At 36.5% G+C, this 22,650-nt stretch overlaps 2 protein-coding genes and 2 long non-coding RNA genes across 5 annotated transcripts; all 4 read left to right on the top strand.

Annotated features, from left to right (window-relative positions):
- The first annotated feature begins 198 nt into the window (after positions 1-198).
- LOC110858946 (mitogen-activated protein kinase 3) lies at positions 199-4,948 on the top strand. Of its 2 annotated transcripts, none has more exons than XM_022107826.2 (3): positions 199-1,325; positions 4,293-4,381; positions 4,493-4,948. In XM_022107826.2, exons 1-3 carry the CDS (start codon positions 323-325, stop codon positions 4,814-4,816), a joined length of 1,416 nt encoding a protein of 471 aa, XP_021963518.2. In that variant the 5' UTR covers positions 199-322; the 3' UTR covers positions 4,817-4,948. The 2 variants fall into 2 exon arrangements, with proteins under 2 accessions (XP_021963518.2, XP_021963517.2); XM_022107825.2 differs by having other exon boundaries at positions 200-1,325; positions 4,284-4,381.
- Positions 4,949-5,975: 1,027 nt separating this feature from the next.
- Positions 5,976-9,416, top strand: LOC118438581. The gene is made up of 4 exons (XR_004836926.1): positions 5,976-6,385; positions 6,908-6,953; positions 7,125-7,237; positions 7,662-9,416. It is a non-coding gene; the product is annotated as an uncharacterized LOC118438581 (long non-coding RNA).
- Positions 9,417-12,533: 3,117 nt separating this feature from the next.
- On the top strand, positions 12,534-15,917 carry LOC110858941. The gene is made up of 6 exons (XM_022107820.2): positions 12,534-12,671; positions 12,759-12,841; positions 12,935-13,064; positions 14,589-14,851; positions 15,344-15,452; positions 15,529-15,917. The coding sequence occupies exons 1-6, from the start codon at positions 12,593-12,595 to the stop codon at positions 15,771-15,773; spliced, it is 909 nt and encodes a 302-aa protein (XP_021963512.1). The 5' UTR covers positions 12,534-12,592; the 3' UTR covers positions 15,774-15,917.
- A 2,388-nt stretch (positions 15,918-18,305) lies between these two features.
- On the top strand, positions 18,306-20,431 carry LOC110858930. The gene is made up of 5 exons (XR_002548778.2): positions 18,306-18,557; positions 18,658-18,723; positions 18,829-18,884; positions 19,031-19,127; positions 19,218-20,431. It is a non-coding gene; the product is annotated as an uncharacterized LOC110858930 (long non-coding RNA).
- Positions 20,432-22,650: the final 2,219 nt, after the last annotated feature.

Consider the following 22,650-nt stretch of genomic DNA (forward strand, 5'->3'; position numbering starts at 1 on the left):
CGTCCTGACCATACGATAACTTTGGTAAATGTAAGAATTCTGAGAGACAAGAAATGACTGTGTTATTCAAGAAAATTGTCATAACTATGGATACGTTTGTACATCCACAAGTAATATCAATACGTATGTGTAAGCTACGAATGTTTGCTGGCAGATAAGCCAGTGTTTGTCATATAAGTTATCAATTTGTTGCCAACAGCTTATCAAGTTTGAAACAAAGCAGACAGTAGATAAGTATCGGTGCGTCAATAATTCATCATAATTTGCTAAAGGATGCAAAACTCAAATTTAAATATATTCCAAAAGTCATAGGTTATAATATATGCCTTTCGTGTTTGCCACGTTCCTAATAAAAATGGAAAATCAGGCCGCAACAATTGCACATTCGAAAGACTGGGAGTCTTTCAAAGAAATTAAATTATTAGGAAGTGGTAGCTTTGGATTAGTATTTAAAATTGAAACTTGGGAAGGTTTTCGTGCTGTTAAAATTTCATTTCCGTCCGACTTTGACGCCAACGTCAATGTGCAAGCCCAACGGGAATACGACGTCATAAAAAAGTTACCTCCACATGAAAATGTCGTCAGGATTTACGACTTTGTTGCAGTGCCATTAGGAAGTGAACAAATTCAACGCCGATTTTACAAACCAGACCTCTTGGATTCTGAGACACACTACACAATAGAAAAGTACATCGCTCGTGCTCAAAACGAAGGAAAAATTATGACAACATTCCTACAAATGGAATTATGCGGGCCATCATTGCGCTCCTGGCTGGTTGATGAAAGTCAAACTAATTGTCCCCACGTTCAAACTGAAATTATACGCAACCTAATCAATGGTGTAAAATTCCTTCATAACAATAGCGTTATGCATCGTGATCTAAAGCCATCCAATATTATGTTTTCTCGTTTGCCCTCAACCGGATGCGAGTACAGTTTCCCAGTTAAAATTGGAGATTTTGGTAACTCCAGATGCTACAGCGAGAAAGACGAAGATAGAACCAACTATACTATGACCAAGGGAACATTAGCGTATGCAGCTCCGGAAGTAATGAGCGGAAATTATGGTTTCCAGGCAGATTTATACTCACTCGGGTTGATTATGTGGGAAGTTCTGCAGAGGATCCCGCCGAGGGCGAAGGCCTCGTATTTTGATAGACTCGTTAATGATAGGGACACTGAACTCGTCCAGGAGCACCCAATTATAGAAAATGCGGAAGATTTGATAATTTCTTTAACCCAAAGACGGTTGGATAGACGGACCAGCAGCATTAATGATGTTGAATTAATTATTAATGCAGCCCACAATAAATATATTGCTTCTGGTAAGTAACCTACATATGTAATTATTATTAAGTATCACGATAAGTACAAGGGAGGGAATGGACAATGTGTATACGGAACTGATTCATAACAAAGTTGAGTCGGGTTTCAGGTTCACCTGAGACAAACCCAGTCCACCCAACTGTTCAATTGATTGATTGATTGATTGATTGATTGATTGATTGATTGAAGTTTTTATTAACGGTGTCGTACGAGCGTCAGCACAAGTGCTGGTGGCTTTGTTCAAAACACAAACAGTCGGGAAGGTTCCCGACTGCTAGCCGTGTCCAAGGTACCACTAGGTTTTTTTAGAAACCTATATGACCCTGGATGAAGGATTCATGCATATTTTCGAGTAAAACTCGTAGTTGGTGTCATTGCGTGGCGCCAAACTTCTCGAGCAACTTTAAACTTCTATAACTTTAAAACACAACTTGTTAATTTTTTAGATATTTTTACGATTTTTTCGACAAACTTCGATATCTAAGATAATTAAAAAGCTAAGTTTTTTGAAAAATTGTATTGCGTCCGAAAGTTGAACTATTTGTCATGACGTTGATCAAAAAATTTTGAATGCGTCCAGAATTTCAAAAGTTAGGACCGTTTTAAAAATAAAGACATTCGAATTTGGCCAATGTGACGCCATGCAACGGTGCCAAATACGAGGCTTACCCGGAAATATGAAAGAATCCTTCATCTAGCTTTCTAGTAAAATCTAAAAAAACATAGTGGATACCCTGGGCACGACAACCAGTCAGGAACCTTCCTTTGTTAAACGACAGAATTAGCAGAAAAAAATATTGATTTCCGATTTTTCTGAACATTTTAAGCCCTACTAGGCCCAGGAAATTCTCATAGATTTGTATTCTGCTTTATGCCCACACGTAGAGAGATGAAAATCCCTTAAATTGTAAAAAATACTCAGCATCTAAATTAGATCCAAACAAGCCTGAATCCCCCCACCCATGTACAGGGTCAGGCGCTTAAGATATAACGATTTTGGCCTTGAATAACCACGGAACGGTTTGTCGTAGCGGGTCAAAATTTTGAACAGAGGAGCATGTTATCCTCAGATAGGCGTGTGCAAAAATTCAACCCTCTACTTTCAAAATTGCCTCCGCCACAGCCCCCAGAAGGTGAGCAGTCATAAAAACTCGTTGCAAACTTAATTACTCATACAGCAAAATAATTAAACATCTTAAAAGTGAAGTGACTACATTTTCGAAATCTAGAATCAATAAGGTATTGAAAAATATAGGTGAAAAGCGAGAAATTTTGAGTGAAGGGCAACCACCATCCCTAGAAGTTGGCAAAGAAAAGTGTTAATTTCGACCGTTCTTAGGAAAATTGACCTCTTGACCTCAAAAGACAATCCTCCGACCCAAAAGGAAATTTCCCGTAAGGTTGGGGTGTCTAAGCCTTGAGTGAAAAGAGAAATTAAGATTTTGAAGAAACGACTTCGTCGGAAAACTCGTATGCATAAGCTGACTGAAAAACAGGAAAAAAATCGCGCCCGTGTTTACAAAAAAATTTATTCAAATTTTCTGTTATGGAATTAGAGTGACTTTTTGGTGACATTTGACGAAGTACTAATTTCTCTACAAAATACTAATTGGGTTCGAAGAGCTCACTACACTACAAATGCTGAAAACAATTAAAGCAAGTTTGTGCCTCCCTGTGAGGAGAACTTTTTTAACAAGTTTATGGTCGTGGGTGCAATGTACGGTCGTGGTGTCCTCCCACTTATCAAAATCCCCCAAAAAGTAAAGGCATCTGCAAAGTATTATGTGGACCGTATATTGCAACCACTTTTAGAATGATATTTTCCTAAATTGTACAGTAAAAAAATAAATAACGTAATGTTTCATGCTGACGCAGCGTCTTCCAAGACGGCAAAGTAGATCCAAAATTATGCAAAGGACCTTGAAGCTAGGAAACAGTTAAAATGAATGTCTTGACTTCTGGCCGCTGTGGGGGAGGTATTTTTGAAAGTAGAGAGTTGAATTTTTGCACACAACTACCTGAGGATAACATGCTCCTCTGTTCAAAATTTTGACCCGCTACGACAAACCGTTCCGGGATTATTCAAGGCCAAAATCGTTATATTTCAAGCGCCTGACCCTACTGTATGCATCATGTGAGGCGGAATCCTACCAATTCGAGGGGTAGCAGTCTAGTCCATGGTCCATGATGGACCATGGACCACAAAAATTGGTCCATAGATGGACCATGGACCATGTCGTGACGGACCATGGACCAATTTATTGCGAGCTATGGTCCAGCCACGGAGGTCACCAGTTGGACATACATATTGCCGACAATTCAATGCACTCGCATGCGGTTATTATTGTTTTGGACACCCCCCACGCAATTCCACCATCGATTCCAAACATCGATTCGACCACACTCTGGCCCACACCAACACCTATTTAACTCATTTATTTCTACAAATGAATGAGTCCCAAAAGAATCATCTAGATTGCTGGTCGTGTACCGTACACGACTAGAAAATCCTTCGGGCAAGATAATTAGTCGTACATGGTGTTCGACTAATTATTTTGCCCTACAGATTCAAAGTTGGTTACAAAATCAAAACAAGCTTACAGTTGGTGGCATCTAGTTATTATTTTTTTAAGGCATAAAGCTTAAATATAGTAAAAAGATTGAAGTCATTGCGTAGGAGAAGAGATTAAAGTATCAGATTGAGCATAAACAATACCGGCAATGTTTACAAAAATCTGAGAAAAAGCAGTACTAGTAACCGTATTTAGATTACGGGTAAACATTTGTATTGTATCCTCCACATCTAAAGAGATAGGGTGATGAAAATTTTTACCCATTATTAAATATTTTTACCTGTATTGGATTTTCAACGTTTTAGATTTTTTTACATTTTTATCATCCAAAAATTGTATTTATGAAAAAAATATGAAGAAGTACAAACCACACTCACTTTATAGTTCATAAAGCTAGGAGCCCATCAGACGAATCACCGTGTTCTTCAATGGAATCATGCTCAAGCGCGAATTTGGGAAAGGAACCCGGAAATTTTACGCATGTAAGGCATAATTAAACCTATTCAACTATTTCGGCAATTCCTGTTTATTTCTTATTCATCTGCTTTTACCTACGGGGGTTATGATTAAATGGGGTTATTCTCAATTTTAAGTCGGATAACGATAATCCTGGACAGCTAGACCCTAAGGATGTTTCGGCAGATGTGCTCCAATTCTACCAACAGGAGGCACTACAAGCTAAGGAAAAGAAGAAGGACATTTCGCTTGAACTGACATCACCAGAACAAACCTCAACGTCGCAACTCGACACTTTACGAGCTTACATTGATCGTGCGGTACAATTGGGACATCCCGATGATCTTTTTAAGGACCTCATTTCATTGATGGAAGCCAGGCTTGGGAACCTAAATTCTGTCCTTCAAAGCCAATCCTTCAAAGATTCGCGAGACCATAAAACCTTTATCCACAAGTTTTGACAACCAAACTAGAAAACGAGTCGATCCTACGTGTTAATAGAAGCGCAATATAAGCGAAAGTTGGATACGACATCCATTAATTTGTTTCAGTTGTAATTCTTTACAGAAGTAAATAAACTATTTTAAAACGAATATGCAACCAAGAATGAGCGTAGTACATGGACCACATATTTTTGCATGGTTGCTATATTTTTGTAGTTTTGATATCTTGTAACGTTAATATGGAGTTACAATAATGAAAAACGGAATCTGGCCGGAGTCAAGAAATTGATTTAGATAAGATTCTCGGCGTTTGTAGAGGCGATTTTGCAGAGTCTGACTGTAACAGGCTTGCTTTTATATTCTGTTCCGCGTCGCGGTGGGGGAGGAGCCCAAATTAAAAATAAATCGCACAGTGCGAGATTTTTGTGCAGAGACCAGTCAATATATTCGAAAACAGTCTTCATCGAAAGTTGCTTGAGGACCGAAGATTCGACTTTTTCTTGCTTTTTTTTGAGAATTTAAAAAATGTCGAAACAAGTTGAAGAGCAAAAATGAGAAAACTCTTGGTGAAGACCGTTGTAAAAAAATATTTACGCGACTCTACAATATAAATCGGTTCGGTTATAAAACAGTTCGATTTTTTCAGGTAATAAATCTTCAGAAACACATCGCTAAATTCCCTATTTATATAATAAGGGAGTTTAGCGATGTGTTTTTTGCAGATTTATTATATCCCGATAACAAAACGTATTTCACAATTATGTAATCACAAAACATCACTAATTCAAATGGTGTCACGTTTCAAAATTATAAATAACATCTACGCTAAATACATACAAGTCATTTGATACGCCCATTATTGCAATGTTTAAAACTCAACTACTATTTTGAGTCAGCTAAATAAATATATGTATATATGCAAAAATACGACACACAAAACCACATAATTAACACAGGATTTAAATATTTATATTGCTGAATTAATATAGCCAGCTAATAATTCATATTTTGTGTACGCATTTAATGCAAACTTAATACCTGATAAGTTAATAAATTTTTCAATCATTATAAACAAATAAGTATGGAATTAAATTTGCAAGCGATTAATACCAGTTTGGTCCAAATATGTCACCACACGTTGCGAGGCCTCCCCTGCTATTAATAGTGAAACTAATACATAAACCCGATTTTTACTTTTGATCCATCACCAATTACATAAATTTCAAAAACAATAAAATATTCGACATCGCAATCCAAATTTTTTGCAGGGTGTCAAAACGAGGTTGGAGATGGAAGTTCAAAATGTTGAGAAAATTGGCAAATTCAACACCGTCATGTATGTCTTCATGGCCGTGACGGTGGGTATGATGGTGGCGAATTATTGGCCGATTCTGGGCGGTTTGGGGGGTCAAGTCTCGTTCAAATCGACCCCGGTGGAGCAGCGGCTCTACGCTATGTTAAATTTTTTCGCATGGTCGATCTACCTTCTCCTCATTGCACTGGTCGTATTGGCGGGAATTATTGCGTGGAAGATGTTTGACGCGGAGGAGGCGAAGGAGAAAAAAATTCTGGCCGGCAGACTGGAAGGTAAGACTAATTTTGGAAATTTACCTTGTTTTTTTGGAAGGCCTTTTTGTGTGGCAGAAAAAGACACCTGCAAAGGAATGGTTGTGTTCGAGGTACGATTTGTTTCTAGAACCTGCTTAATCCGGGATAGAGGTTGGGGATTAATTAATCCGTAATCCAAGTGCTCAATTATAGATTTTTCATTTCTAATTTTTAATTCTCAATCAAAAGAAGTTAAGAAAAATATTTAGTCCACTATACTAATCCCGTATTCCGGTGATCAATTTTATCCCCAAATTAATCATAATTTCAGGAGTGAATTAATCCTTAATCTCAATCCTTAATCCCTAAATTTCTAGGACCAATAGCTAATTGTAGATAATCATTAATCCGATTTCATTGATCACAAGGCGCTGTATCTTTCACGAAGGAAAAAATAAGCTTCACTTGGCGGAAAATGTGCATATTGAAGTGTCATATAATGGTTAAACCCGTAGATGGCGTGTTGATCTTTGAATTTCAGGCGTATTGGATTTTTTGCAGTTATGGACAAGGTGCCAGAATTCACACACTCACATTGGTTATTTAGGTACATATCTACTAATTTTTTAAGCACATGACATCCGTGAAGGGGGCTTTTAGATAGGTGTTTGTGTCTGTATAGTGTGCTAAATGTAATTAGTGTAAATTTGATATCGCCCTTTTTCTCATAGATTTACAGCAAATATTTGACACCGCGGGTTTCTTTGCATTTCAGCAGATCGCCGAGATAGTGGCATCTCCGCTGGTCGCAGTGCTGATCCCTGTATTGGTACCGAATGCATCGCCAGCCTGGAAGAAATTCTGGCTGAGTTAAAATCCACGCACGATCATGTAAGTTAACAAAAACTAATAACTAATTTTATGTACTTCTTCCAGGCGATACATTATAGAATGAATAACCAAACTGATTAATTAGATGTCAGAAATGTTTCAAACATTGTAATCGTAGCACGTCCTAAAAATTTTAAGCCCTTCCAATTTTCGAAATATTTCAACATTTATAGGTATCCGTTAAAGCCTTGTACTCAGGATGGAGTTTTCGCTTGAAAAAGTTTATAATAAGCAACTACATAACATTGTGCTTGAAGAAACTCTCCCTTTTCATACAAGTTGTACTTAAATTCAAGTAATTCAAGTGAGAGCGTAATTTAATACAAAACAAGAATTTATCGTTTCCTGCGAAAAATCCGCCCTTAGTATTAAGCTTAAGATCATAGGCATATAAAAATTATGTTTTAAAAAACGAATTTCACAGCAATTTATCCCCTCCATCTTGTGACGAGAGGCACGCGACACCGTTGAAACGTCACGTGGAAACGAGTCCACCCGAGAACCGAGAAGTGTTCATCCTGGAACCAGAAGAGGCCTACGGCAAAAACCGATTTAGACCAGGATGTACGGCGCCACAATGCTTCACCAAACTACGAATGTGAAGTTTGTGGCCAAAAGCTCTGGTTGGCGACGAGTCTCCGGCGCCATCGCAAGACATGTCCTGCTGCAGGACAGGTTCCCGCCTGCTTAGCGAGTTAGACAAGCTCACCATAAATACACGTTAAATCTATTACTAGTGGCCAAGTGCAACTAATTTTCAACGTCTCGACGATTAAGAGTTGCCCGCATATTGAAAGTGTCAAGGTTCCCTCTATTGGTTCAACGAGTTAGCAGTTAATTTTGCATATGTAAAAGGCATACAAATTGGCAAATTGGATAAGCTTTCAAAAACCGAAAACAGAATTTGATTATCTCAATTCGTTAAAAAATGACAGCACAAAATTTAGACGAAGTGAAAAATTAGTTTGCCACTGGTGCGAAAAAGTGATTATCTCGGATTAGAAAAAGGCTCGAGACCACTTTATCCGTCCAGGGATGAACCGGACAAAATTAATCATACACTATACGTATCTAAGGATAGTGAAAATTCAAAATATAAAATTTGGCCTTGTCGACCTGTTTGCCAGCAGACCAAAACACGCACGAGAAACGTGAAAAAACTTTTATAGAAAACCCCAACAGGTCCGTGGGGGTTGCACCCAGACAACTAAAAATTTCGAAAACATATCTGGGCAAGATCAAAGCCAATAAGATGGGCTTCAAAATTTACAACACGAAAACCGCGCCAAAATAGAGTGAAGATAAAAAAGCCTGAGCTAAAGCAAATTTTGAAAAAATTGATGAGAAAATGTTGAAACTGATTCCCAGAAGTTTGTCGTCGTGGATAATAAAAACCACTGCCCCGTTGACCTCGAAGCATCAATCGTGTAAAGTTCTACTCATGTAGAGTAAAAATGACGTTTGTTCGAAATATAAATTCAAAACCAAGAAAAATTTCCAGTGAAATGCATAAAATGGCTGGCGATCGACAAAAATGGGAGCGTCTCAAATCCATTCGCTTCCACCAAGAACATGAAGTTTGACCTTTATTTAAAAGAGTGTATCATCAAGAGATTGACCCCCCTATCAAAGACAAACACGTTTTATTTTGGCCGAACATGGGTACGTGCCACAATACCAAAATAATGATCGGGTACCTCCAAGGGGAAAAAGTTGATTTCGGCGATAAGAAAGACTGCGCTCCAAAGGTACCTCAGTGTCGACCCATTGAATGATTTTGGACAGAAATTAAGAAATAATACTCTCATGAAAAAAGGACACCAAAAAATTTTGAAAAATTTAGGCAGGTTATAGAGAAATTCGTCATAGACTTTGGTGAAACGAGTGGCAAAGCGCTCATGAGATGTGCACGACAAAGTATTCTCTCCACCGGTAGGGAAGGTATATTTGGACCACTGAAGGATGAAAAAACCTTGGCATACTCATCGTCAGTATTGCACAAAAGTTTCATTACATTTGATTCATGCATTCATTTCCTGCAGGTCAAAACGTCCTGACACTTACAATATGCGGGCAGCTCTTATGTTCATTTAATCCTATCATTATTATTATTATTAGTGAGCAGAGCACGAATTTCTAATTACCAAAATTGTTTCAACATTTCTTGAATTACCATAAGCTCCTTACATATTTTATTTTAATGCTAAATTTGAAATACTAATTAAATTTGTGTATTAATTAATCTACAATTTGTAAACGCTATTCACTGATTTTTAATGCATGAGCGTTCATATACATTTTACGTCAAGTATACATACATAAGCATTTGGCCCAATCCCCTGTAGGACTAAGTTTGTTTGACTATTATGTAGCATCATTCTAACCAGTTTTTTAGGCTTCAAAACAGGGTTGCAGAAATGTCATCTCACCTTCACAAATCTCATCTCAGTGAGATATAATGAGAAATAGTGAGACGTGAGAAATATGAGATTTAGTGAGATTTATGAGCCATGGACTAGCGCCACCTAGCGGACGGGGTCATGAACTACAGGTTTATCTCATTATTTGTCATATTTCTCACTCAGCCCCAAGTGAGATGATTGATATATATCACCAAATCTCACTAAATCTCACTCACTAGGGATACCCTTTCTATGATAGTTGAAAAATGAGTTCTAATTTAACTTTTCGTATGCACCATGATATGTTTTGATTACAAAGTGCAAAAATTTTTCTGCAAAACCAATTTGCTAATTTTTTAATAGCCTTCAAAGTTGGCGAAAGTGGGGGTGGAATAGGCAGAGTGGGAGTGTGTGGAGATGGGGGCGGTCGTATCCCTCGCTATACACTACCACCACCTGTTACGGTAATTATGATCTGGTTATTTTTCGCGACACAATTCTATGTTTAATCTTAAAATTATGGACCCAAGTTGAACTAGGTTTGAATGGCAAAGATAATTCTTTAGATTTTATAATTCTCCAGCGTTTTAAATCCACTTCACCAATGTGTATTAGAGATTCTCTTGCAAAATTAAATCTTTCGAATACAAAATCTTCTATATCTTTTAACTTCTTCAGATTGTTGCCATTCTGGTCGATGTACGTCTTCATCCGAGAAATTGTTGCATAAGTTGATATTTTAGGGAAACGTCGTCTAGTTTTAAACAATTTATTTGACTTAACACTGTCGTAAAACTTTAAATCTTTATCCTTTCTTCGAGATTATAATTATTATAAACTATTATTACTTTCAATCTCCCATTCCTGCGATGATGATTCTTCGGAAATTGTGTCGGTTTGAGCTGCACTGCCACCGTAAATGTCAATTTCATCGTCACTGGAAATTTCCAATGCATCGAGCGTTTCACATGTACTAGTTGAAAAATTAAGTAAATTTTTTAATAAAATCAGTCCTTCACTTGCTAAGTCGTTAAGATTTAAGCCACTGTCAATTATCCAGCGGGTACTCCAGCGGTGTCGTATTTTAGTTTTACTAATTCTAGTAACAATTGGCACACTTTAATGATTTTCGCCATATTTAGAGTGGTAATTGCTAATATGATTACTTAATTGAACAATTTTCAGAGAATTTTTAACAAAAGAGAAAGAGCAGATGACTAAAATAACAATAGGATTTAAGTATTTGGTGCGCAAACTGGGAAAACTGATCTTACCACTTCGCACAATGCCATCAACATGCATCAATTTTTTTCATTCACTTAACTGAATTTTCTTACAATTAATTAAATTTCAAGTAAGCATAAGTTACTAAATTTATCAAACATAAGTTACTGATGGATTTCCTTGGGTCACACAGATAATGATGACCGTCACAGGTGGTTAATGTATAGTGGGGGGCACGACCGCCCCCATCTCCACCCGCTCCCACTCTGCCTATTCCGCCCCCACTTTCGCCAACTTTGAAGGCTACTAAAAAATTAGCAAATTGGTTTTGCAGAAAAATTTTTGCACTTTGCAATCAAAACATATCATGGTGCATGCAAAAAGTTAAATTAGAACTCATTTTTCAACTATCATAGAAAAGGTATCCCTAGTCAGTGATATATATCACTTGTAACCCTGCTTCAAAACTTCCCATTAAATACTTTTTAACTTTGAAGTTTCAAGGTAGCATCTACAATTTTTAAGGGTTAAGCTTATTTGTTTATTGTACTTGATAAAAAGACATTCCAACATTACCAACCTCATGACCAACAAAGCCTACATAACTTACACTCTTGGCAAAGTGGTGAAGTCATATATACACTCCGTGATGGTATTGATTTGGTGATAATTTCTTCCCTGGTTGATAGTGAGTTTTCATCACCACAACTGTGTATATTTTTCACTATGCGGTGTTGCCGGTTATCACAGCTCCGGTTAAGTCATATATGCACTCCGTTTGGTTATGATTCAATACCATTTTGCTAAGAGTGTAGTGCTTAAAACATTAAAAACACATTGGCGTAGGCGGCATGTCAAAATTAGAATTCGTTGTAAAGCTAAGATGGGTACACAAGGACAGAATGGTAGACAGACTGACAAGTTATTTCCATGACTACATGGGCTTCTTTGGAAACGCACTAATTTGTGGTCCAATTTAAATCGAAGACAGGTGTTACTTTCGTAAATATGTATCAGCCATCTACACACATACACACCTAATTTTCTGGGGGTTTCTTGGTCCAAGAGTGGAGTAAATTTTACCTTGTGAAATGGTATTGCATAATCAGGATATTTATTTATGTATGTTTGCATGACACTGTGATAAAAACTTTTATCTACATACATAGGTGAAGCTTCCATACAGTTCGGTTTGCGTGTAGGGGCTGTTCATATATTATGTGCATAACGCAAGATCAGGATTTTCTAGAGCCCCCTGCCTTTAAATTTATATGTACATAGGTATATAGATAAACATGATATCATTCAAGCCGTAAAACCCAATCCCCCTCTCGGCTTATACGTATAATTCATGAACGGCCCCATACGAATTAGTGGGTAATATCATTTCATCTGATTTGACCCATTTTATACTTTCTGCGAAATATTTATGGCTTAAATGCCGACATGGTTATCGCATATGACCGAATTTCGTCCAATTCTTGGTAAATGAGCAATGTATAAATTTTGTACACATATGTACACAACTGTGCAAATATAATCCCAATTGATTCAAATTCTTGAAAAATGAATAATCCAAATTGATTGCGGAAAAATGTAAAAGCAATCAAGTTACTCTGAACCAGGTCAGGATTACATGGCAAGATTGGGAAACAGTATTTAAGGGGAATCAATGCAAAATTTGTGATTAATCAACTTTTATATTTCAATTAATAAACAGGGAATTAAAATGGCGTCAAAGTTAGGTTTGCTGATGGTTTTATGGGGTGTGGCACAGCTTGAATCGGCCGTAATCCCTAAAGAAACATGTAAGTCGTATCTTGTAAAAAAAAGTTCTTTTTTTCAAAAAGTGGATAGATTTTGTTGATTAAGTTTCCTATTTTTTAAATTTGCAGATTATACGTTTCTCGGAACGTATGGAAGGTTGGGGAAGGGCGGGAAATATGATGAAGTTGACTATTACGTCACTTTTAATTCGGTTAGATTGTACTATTCATAATTTAATTTCCATTTAATATAAATTAGCAAAAATCTTTTATGATTAGTGGGAAACTTTTTTACGTATTTATAGAAAGTCCCAATTGACGCGGAACGCGATTGTGAGGCCGTTTTTGCAGCACATGGCGGAGGATCGTTAGTTGAATTTGGGGATGTTGCTGAAATGGACGCCGTAAATAGATGGTTGGACCAGTACGGGGCAGGTGAGAATGTGACCAGTGATTTCTTCATCAATAATTGTCCGACCAATGTGCATTCAGATGGGTACTGTAGTAAGCAGCTAAGGGTTAGGCTTAAAATGACCAGAAGGTTATTTTTAAAATATATGTATAAAACTAGTAAAAGTTGACATTATCATTACGTAATTTTCAACGAAAATATATGTACATAGTCCGACCATAAGTTCCCGTGAATGCATTTCCGGTGATAAAGCCCAAAGTATTAGAGCTATCTGATAGAAATTTTTGTGGATGAACAAGGTATTAATCTTGTTTAGAAATCATAACTTCGTTTTCACAATTTCCTCCATGGGCTTGTACACAAGACATAAGTCGTGGCGAAAACTGCTCGATCGCGGCACGCACGGATTTCCTGGGAAAAGCGCCAGATCTTCAGTAAGTGCGACCTCAGCCCTTCCACACTTGGGTGAAATTTAGAGCATACTTGTACCTATAATTTTGACCACCAGTCATAATTTAGGGGATTAAGGTCTGCAGATACTGACCACCGTTCTACGGATGAAAAAAAGTCATGAAAATTCGTCTGAAGCCAGTTTTGGACAATTTTGCACCTTGCGCATGAGCAGATTCTTGTTGAAAGGTCCAATGGCGATTTTCGGAGGGTCCAGGGTTCAGGTTATTAACGTTTGTCTCTAGGACACTCTGAAAATAATTTTTGGCTTCAACTTGTACCCTTTGCGGTAAAAAACAGAGATTTCATTTCTCCAGCCAACTTGCTCCCATTCACACCACGGTGATGACTTCGTATTGACTTCCGCATACTTAAACGGATGTCAGACTTCTGTACAACAAATATCTGGCCTTTTTTTCTATTAAATTTTTTGCCAACGGTGAAAAGTCTGAAATACTTTTGGCACGAAAATTGGCGCGTACCACGATCGACCTGTGGCCGTCACGAGTTATGTCTTGTCTAATTGCCCGTGGACGAAATCTTGACAAAGAAGTTATGATTTCTAAACAATATTAATACCTTGTTAATCCATAAAAATTTCGAACAGATAGCTCTAATACTTTGGGATTTATTACCGGAAATGCATTCACGAGAACTTATGACCCCACTATGTAGTAACTAATGTCCCGCGTATTTCTGTGTGCGCGCTGAAAGGTGAGAATAAAGGGTGTTGATAAATATAATTCGCCCCAATTGTTTCTTTAACCTTACAGGGATTTAAAAAAATTAGCACCAGGCCATAACAATAGAGTTAAGGACATGATTAATGCAAATTTTAGAAAGACGAATTAGCAATGTTTCTCCAATAAAAAAAAACTTCGATTTTGACCCTTTTTTGAGGTGCAAGTTTTCTAATATCGAAAATCAAAATCGGGTCGAATGAACACCCTTTTGGTCTGGAAAATAGTTTTGCGGTTAAATGCTAACAATTATATTGAATGCCTAATCACAAGTAGAAATTGACCATTTCAGACTGAAAACTGTGTGGTGGATATTTAACTGCACCTTATCAGAATTTTAAGACACTTGTTACACAGGTCTGCTTTATTGGACGGGTGGCGTGTACGACGCCATAGACGGATACTACTGGAAGGAGAGCAATGAAATCATGACCGCACCAGTTATCCAGCACATTCTGGTTACTTCGCCACCCAGGAAGGTGGACCAACTCGTATTTTCCCACGATTCTTCGAGACGATATCACATGGAGCTCAGACCAAATTCGAATGCAGAAGCTTATATTTGTGAAGTTAAAAGACCAGAAAAAGCCAAGTGTGCCGTTACCGTGTTTTACACGGCGGTAAGTAGAAAAATTAGTGGTTTCAAAAAAGGGTAATTCAAGCAGTCCGTAACAGCATTGTGCATTAAGTCGATAAAATTTGTTAATTGTGAAATCGTCGTCAAATTTTACAAATAATTTAATGCGAGATAGGGTTACAAATTCTTGCAAACTTATTAAGATCCAGGGCGTCTTTCTATTTTTTAATAGGGTTTGCAATTAGTATTAAGTATTACATAACTTACGATGGAACACGCGTAAGTTGATTGGTTAAAAATAATGGCGTTTGACTATTGTGCACAATTTTATGGAGAGGTTAATGATTTTCCGAACCTGACACACATTTATGAAAATTAGTACAAACTCAAAATATAGAGTTCATTGCAAGACCGAGTAGTGTCTGTAACAAAAAATTGCCTAAAGTTCTTCACCGTTGTTGAGAAGCAAGTTTTCAAATATTGACAGGAGAACTCGGGACGAATTAAATCAACACCCTTCATGCATGCTAAATAGGTCACCTGGGGGCAAGCGAAGACTGTCTGTACCAACCATGGATTAAAATTAGCCACCGTAGAAACTCAAGAGAAGTATGACTGCATTTTGGAAAGGATCCGTTTAGCTGGTAAAATTTTGTGGTGACATATTTAAAATTCGAATAAAAATTTAAAATTAATTACCGGTCACCCGGTTTAATAAAGGATTACCGGATGACACGAACTATTGGACGGCCGGGAACGATTTGGGTCATGAAGGTGACTTCTTATGGGATGGGGTTGGGACTCGGGTAGCACAGTTTTACCCGGCTGGTAATGGTCAACCAGACAACATGGGGGGACATGAGAATTGTGTCAGTGTGAGGAAGGTATTTCCCGGCGCGGTGCAGAGCGCTCATTGTATGAACGATGAGGTGTGCGACCTTAAGTTCGCGACGCTGTGTGAGTAGGAACGATTTGTGAAATTTAGTCCTTTGTCCAGAGTTTGTTATAATTGATTATTATTGGAAATATTTTTGTTTGGATTTAATTTGTACCAATTAGCATTTTATTGAGAAGCTTATTAATAAACAATTAATCAATTTGACTATAAACTGTTAGCCATATTCCAATGTCACTGCAGCCTCATGAATAGTGTGACAAAATATTTACGAAGTTTACGCAAAAACAATACATACTCATCTTTTTACATCATGGTTCTTGTCCATTTGAAAAAACTGGTGCAACAAAATTTTGATAGGTCATCTGGCAGAGGTTGTTTACATGCCTCAGAAAAATATACCGAAACTGAGATAGAAAAAACCTACAGTGCAGACTCCATATAGCCCGAGTCAGGGACATAGTCCCTGACTCAATAAGTCAGAGCCCGCTTCTAAATTTTTGTCCGAATTGACCGACATAAAGCTGTATATAGTCCAGAAGTGGTTTTTAGCCTCCATACCAAGTTTCAGATGAAAATAACAACTTTTAAAAACGGTATGGGTCCCCCAGTGTCATTTTGGTTGCACTTTGCAAACTTTTAACTTCATATTATTTCATGAGAAGCCATTAAGTATCACCGTATTAAATTTCATCTTTTTAAACCACTTTCTAAAAATCGGTATGGGTCACCCCATAGGGTCACTCCAGATAAAAATTTTTCCAATCTGAAGTCATATTCTTGCATTAGGTGCCATTAGCAACCACTGTACCAAATTTGAACTTTCTACGACAATTTTGAAATTTTGATGCATACTACCCCACCCACTCCGATGACCCCCACCGGTCAACCACTGGACCGATTTCGCCCATCTTCGAACTCGTTTCCTAACTTTGTCCAATATGCATATGGTACAAATTTCAAGTCAATCGGTTCAGCCGTTTTGGCTCTATCGTGCCGGACAGACAGACGGACGGACATAACGGTTCCATAAGCCCTGACTCGGGTTAAAAATTGAAGGAATTTTGACTTTTTGAAAGCATAGTACCACCCAAATTATAAGGATTTATTTTTAAGGTGGGCTTGGGTGAGTTATTCCAGCGGGTCTTATTCCGCCCCATGTGTCATGTTTCCTTATGGAGAACTTAAAATTAACTTGCAGGCCTTAATATTCAATGAAATTTAAATGTTATTACATTAAAATATTCTATATTTTTAACTTAACAAAACCGTAGCTTAGATTTTTGGAAAAAATTCCCTTCCTGTGAGGGGCAATAAAATATTGAGGAAGGAATATGTTTTCCAAAAATCTAAGCTACGGTTTTGTTAAGTTAAAAATATAGAATATTTTAAGGTAATAACATTTAAATTTCATTGAATACATAATGTATTAACGCCTAAAGGTTAATTTTAAGTTCTCCATAAGCAGACATGACATATGGGGTGGAATAAGACGCGCGGGAATGACTCAGCGAAGCCCACCTTAAAGCTTTATTTGTACTTTTGTAAATTGTACTTTAGTTTATACTGGTATGCATGAATGTTATGTTATGTAAATATTTTTACAACCGAGAAATCTTTTTGGCAACGATATGTGTACAGTGATAAGGTACCGCTTGCATTATCACTCTATGAACTAATTTGACAAATTTATTCATACATGCATCAATATAGTTCCGTTTGTTACAAGAGTTCCAATCGATCCACCATTACATAAGCTGAACCGCATGAGGGGGTCTAAATTGTTTGATACCAGTTTATTTTATTTCGACGTGAAAATTATTAAATTTAGTTCATGAGTTTGTTTGCATGAGTCTGTTAATAAGTTCATGTCACACAGTTGAATTATTTTCGGGTCAAAATAAAATAAAGTGTTATTAAATAACTTAGAACACATTATGCGGTTCGGATAATGTAATCGTGGATCATTCAACTTGAAAAGTTGAATGAAAACCTTACGTTTAGCTGTTTTTTGGAAATTGTTCATCATAGAAATATAATTGAATAATAATAATATAATAGAAATATATTTCTAAAATTGTGTCTAGTTGTGAATATTTACATATATACAAAAATATTTATATATGTACAAACGTACATATATCAACAAGCATTTTGTACTGGAAACAATGCGATAATTGAAGCCATGTCAAATAAAAAATTGGATAACCGGTACTAACAACGAGGGATCCTGGATATCATTTAATTTTGTCTCATGCTTTGTGTATGTCCTAAATACTTGCATTATTTCGCGTACATAAATACATAGTATATTTATGTATTTGTGGAATGACTGCATGCATATCATGACGGAAAGTTTACATACCGAGGATGCAACTAAACTGCGATAACCCACTTGTGTCGAGAGGTTGGTGCGTAAGTAACGTGACCATAAAATATCAGCGGAATTTTCTGATGTCACAATTTAATTTGATAAGCTTGTTGCCACATGATTAGTGGGAACTTACGGTGAAAAAGCAAAACGATGTCATCATTGATGAACGTGCCAATGCATGATGAAGAGAATTACGTCGTGGTATAGTTTTTGGTGCAGATTGTACTTTCCATCCAGTCGTTAAGTGCACACATTTTACTCCACATGTGACTTTGTCATGACCAAATTGTATATCATCTCTATTTTCACATAGAAACAGCCAGTTATCTTGTATCCTTGCTTTTATCATGACAAAATTTTTGGAAAATGTAAGGTTTTTACAAGTCGAGGTAAAGTGTGGGGGGGGGGGTGATTGCGTAGGGGTGGTTGACTGTGGTGTAGTAGGACAACTGGAGAAGTTAGGTTTACGCGTTATTTGTGGTAAGAATATTTGCAATTGGCATAAATTTTACACATATTTTGCATATTGTAAAGCATAATTTTGAATTATATTCGATATTGTCGTTCTCTATTAATTTAGGTCCTTGTGACGGGAACTGGTCAACCTGTGAAAGACCTTATTTAGTGAAATTGGTCGATTAAGAAGGTACAAGTAACAGAAATGAATTTGTTCTTATTTCATTGCAGAAATATGTAAATAGGTGTAATATGTTGAAACGTGCAATTCTAATGTTCTTCCGTAATAATATAGGTTGCTGTTCAAAAAACAGGTTACACTAGTCAAATTCGGATTCGGAAATGAATTATGTAAGATTGAAGGCACACAATTGTTTGTAAGAAATTAATTGGTATATAATTTTGAGCTCCAAATTTGCGAAAACTGGGGTTTAATGCGTAAAAACGTGTGATTTCAGTTATTTCAAGTCAAAATAAAATAATTTATGTAATTTCAGTATTCAAAAATGAATCTGGACCTCTCCATTGCAAAATTTGGATTCAAGTTTAGATCGCGATTACATTTATTTCATTAAAGGAACACTACTTATTTTGGTGAGTAAGATATGTACTTAAATTGTAACATATTCTGTGGCTGGAGTTTTGTTACCGATTAGTAATTTGTGTAATTCATAAACTTTATAGATTAAAATTGTGTCTGGAATAGTGTGCAACACCAATGCAGTTACAATGGGAAGACTGTATTAAAAATGGGACAACAATCACCAGGACATCGTTCGTATTCACTTTACAATGCGCCATCTAGTTCTAATTAGGTTAAGAGACAAATATTAGGTTAAGTCATACAACAGAATTTTGCATAATCTTGTCCGGCTTAAAGCAAACTAAATCGTGCGTAACACAAAACGATCCAAATTTATCGAATCACAAAGTCTTTAAATCGTTATATCTTAAAAAAATACCTGGTATTTGTACTGAATTATAAAAACTACTAGGATTTTAAACTTTGTTGTTATGTGTGACTTCAAAATTTTTGGTCCATTTCAGACAATAATTAGTTAATTCAGCTGGAAAGCAATTTTGTAGCTCATACATATTTTGCCTGATTAACGACCTTTCTTAATTCATTCTTCAAACTTTTGACATGCCGGTTATTTAATTGTTTAAAACAATTTCATCTTCACATTCGTGCTAAATTTTTAACACTTTTTAACACTATGTATCGTGTAAAGCTGGCTAGTGCTGTAATCTAAATAATTTTGTCCGCTTCGGGTCACCATGATCTTACTTAGACAAAGGGCAGAAAACAAAAGTTAACCCTTAGCCGAGGAGAAACGGTAACTATGTTTGGCGTTGCTGCGGGGCGTTTCGATGACCACAATTGTGATCATTCGGGAAGCCAAAAAATAATTATTCGGGAGGAAATTCGTTACAGCTACCCCCACAACTTTCGTAAACTCAACTCGTTTACCACGCAAATATCCGGGTCTGGGTCAGCCAATCGTAGAGGAATGTCAGGTCATATAGTTTCGTTTGTTGGATACGATAATAGTATGAATGATAATGCGTTTTCACAGTCATTCGCTTTGTTGGAGGTTTGTTGGGAAAGCAATCATTAACCTCTATTAATAATATAATAAGACATGTACCCTTCAGTGATGGCGTTGGGCATGTTCAAAATGGTGACGAGGAGGTATCCACGCACGTACCACAGCCTTATTTACATGATACATTGGTTATTCCATCCTAAAGCTTATTAAGCCAGTCGGCGTTTTTACTATAGAAATTGTGTATGGCAAATAAGTAATTTTTAGGCACAATAATTTTCCTTGTAATTAGTGTATCTTTACAGGAAAGAAAAGATTTAATTTTGTTAATATAAAAGTTCCTAAATGTAATACTGGAGTAGTACGTCTTCTTTGGAACAAGTTATTGTTGGTAACAATTTTGCATGGTCTAAGGTTGTCCAAGAAAATGGTCGCGTTTTTTAACTATTTTCGGAAGTACATAGATAATTTTGTTAAAAATATCGTGCCACTTCATGAATTATGATTGGCAAGATATGCATTTACTTTATTAGACCATAATATCATTGCAACTAAAGATGTGAAAGGATCTCATAACACTTGCGCCGATTTTCTATCTCGATATCCAACTGAAGAGTGTGGCCCATCCATAGATGAGCTATAAAACTTACCACTACTACATATCGGGCCAATACAAACCGGAATTATGTACAGTGTGGAATACCAAGATGGCAAGGCCACCTCCCACAATCCAGGTGTAATCCTGGGACAACCAATTAAACGCGTGAGTCCGAGTGAGACTCTCGTTGATTGGTTGTCAACAACCAATCAGGATTAAACCTGGATTGTGGGAGGTGGCTTTGCCATCATCGTATTCCACTGATTATATACCTGATCACCCAAAAAGAAACAAGGCCTCGACATGACGTATGGATACATTTAATTAATTTCTCGAACAGAATTAAATATTGGGTTGGTTTAGTTGAATCATAGCCAGAATAGCCTTGTTTGTTGGATTTAGCGTGCCATTGAGACAAATAAATAAACCCTACCAATTAGCGCTTTTCTATCTAAAGCGTCTATGACTACATGTAATTGTCGTAGATCTTAATTGTCCTCGCAAAAATGTATATTTACCTGGGACGATTTAGAAAAATTCAAAAATGCAATTCTGGAATATTACTTGTGGTTGAACGACGGTATTGTTCGTGGAAATATCGCATAGTGCTTAGTTTGTTAAATTTTTAGCTGAGTCACCTACCATTTAGTCTAACTTGGTCTGAAATGAAATATATTCAAATTGAGGAAAAATTAGTTGTTAATTTAAATAATACACAATGGTAGGTTGAGGTTTTCCTCCCGTAGACGACCATGTCAATTATATTTTTCTTTATTATTTGGAGGATATAAGTGTTAATTTACATAGGCAAGTATTTTCCAACTTCGTTTCTTATTAGTTTAATATCTTGTAATTCTCTAAGGGAAGGGCTGTGAAGTAATATTGCTCCGTATGGATAATAGTCCCACGTAAGCAGGCACCCTACGGAATTTGCATATATGTTCTGCACATGAGGCTTTATTAAAATACTAAGAACCACATTTTCCAATGCATTATTCTGTTCTTTTACCTTTTGTATCTGTCTAAGTCTCGTCCATTTTATTTTCCGAATTCCACAAACCTCTCAGCATCTGTATTGAAAAACGGAACAATTTTAGGCTCTTTGATGTTTTCACCACAATTACTTTAAATCCATCCAGGCTGGTCTTTGTGTTAACGAGGCCAGGTTTGAGTAAGTTAATCGATATAAATCTTTAAATTTTCTACTTAGGTTACCAAATATTACAGTAATATTACGTACTCCGGAGAAAAGAAATATGTGGCAAATTTCCATTATTATACCCCGTCTGTACTTATTGTAGGAAAGCTGTTCCTAAGGTTTAAGGGCTAGAATTATTTTTATTATTCATCCAATCTGGAATTGTGTATAGTAATTCAATCTTGATTATATTTTTCATGACGCAACAATATATTTATTACTATACGGTAGGTAATCAAGGCATCGACAAAAAAAGTTTTAGCAGGTGTGTCAAAACATTTTGAATTCTTTTGAACTATTGGGAAATATAAATACAGATAAATGTGCATATCACAGAAAACGTTCAGTTAATTAATTTTATAGTACATAACAATTTAATTTGGTTGTATCAATTGAATCGATACGCTTAACCCAAGAAATGTTATTATAAAATTGCACATTTTTGCTGGAACTTGCTCATCGGTTATGTAAATAAATTACAACCGAGGCCATTAAGTTTCCGAATTGCTCAATGCTATTAGCAACAGGAATCTCTCCACTATGATACTCAATTACGTCCGAAAAGACAGTCTCTCCATTCGAGGTTTTAATTTATAAGCTGACCACTAACTTTTTATTTCATACATAGAAAACGTATACTTAATTAATTTTATAGTGTAGAGCAATTTAATACGGTTATATCCATTGTATCGAGAAGCCGTATCCAAGAAATTTTACAAAAAGATGCCACAATTTTGCATGTACTTGCTCAGCGGTTATGGAAATTTTACAAAA

The sequence above is a fragment of the Folsomia candida genome, unplaced genomic scaffold, assembly GCF_002217175.1.
Source record: "Folsomia candida strain VU population unplaced genomic scaffold, ASM221717v1 Fcan01_Sc023, whole genome shotgun sequence".
NCBI classification, from domain to species: Eukaryota; Metazoa; Arthropoda; class Collembola; order Entomobryomorpha; family Isotomidae; genus Folsomia; species Folsomia candida.

Bases quoted from the DNA above. Each gene is read 5' to 3' on its own strand.
- LOC110858946 (XM_022107825.2), top strand. From the start codon at position 323: ATGCCTTTCGTGTTTGCCACGTTCCTAATAAAAATGGAAAATCAGGCC. The intron at 1,326-4,283 runs GTAAGTAACCTA...CTCACTTTATAG, and splicing joins CAATAAATATATTGCTTCTG to TTCATAAAGCTAGGAGCCCA. The intron at 4,382-4,492 runs GTAAGGCATAAT...CTCAATTTTAAG, and splicing joins AACCCGGAAATTTTACGCAT to TCGGATAACGATAATCCTGG.
- LOC110858941 (XM_022107820.2), top strand. From the start codon at position 12,593: ATGGCGTCAAAGTTAGGTTTGCTGATGGTTTTATGGGGTGTGGCACAG. The intron at 12,672-12,758 runs GTAAGTCGTATC...TTAAATTTGCAG, and splicing joins CGTAATCCCTAAAGAAACAT to ATTATACGTTTCTCGGAACG. The intron at 14,852-15,343 runs GTAAGTAGAAAA...CATGCTAAATAG, and splicing joins TTACCGTGTTTTACACGGCG to GTCACCTGGGGGCAAGCGAA.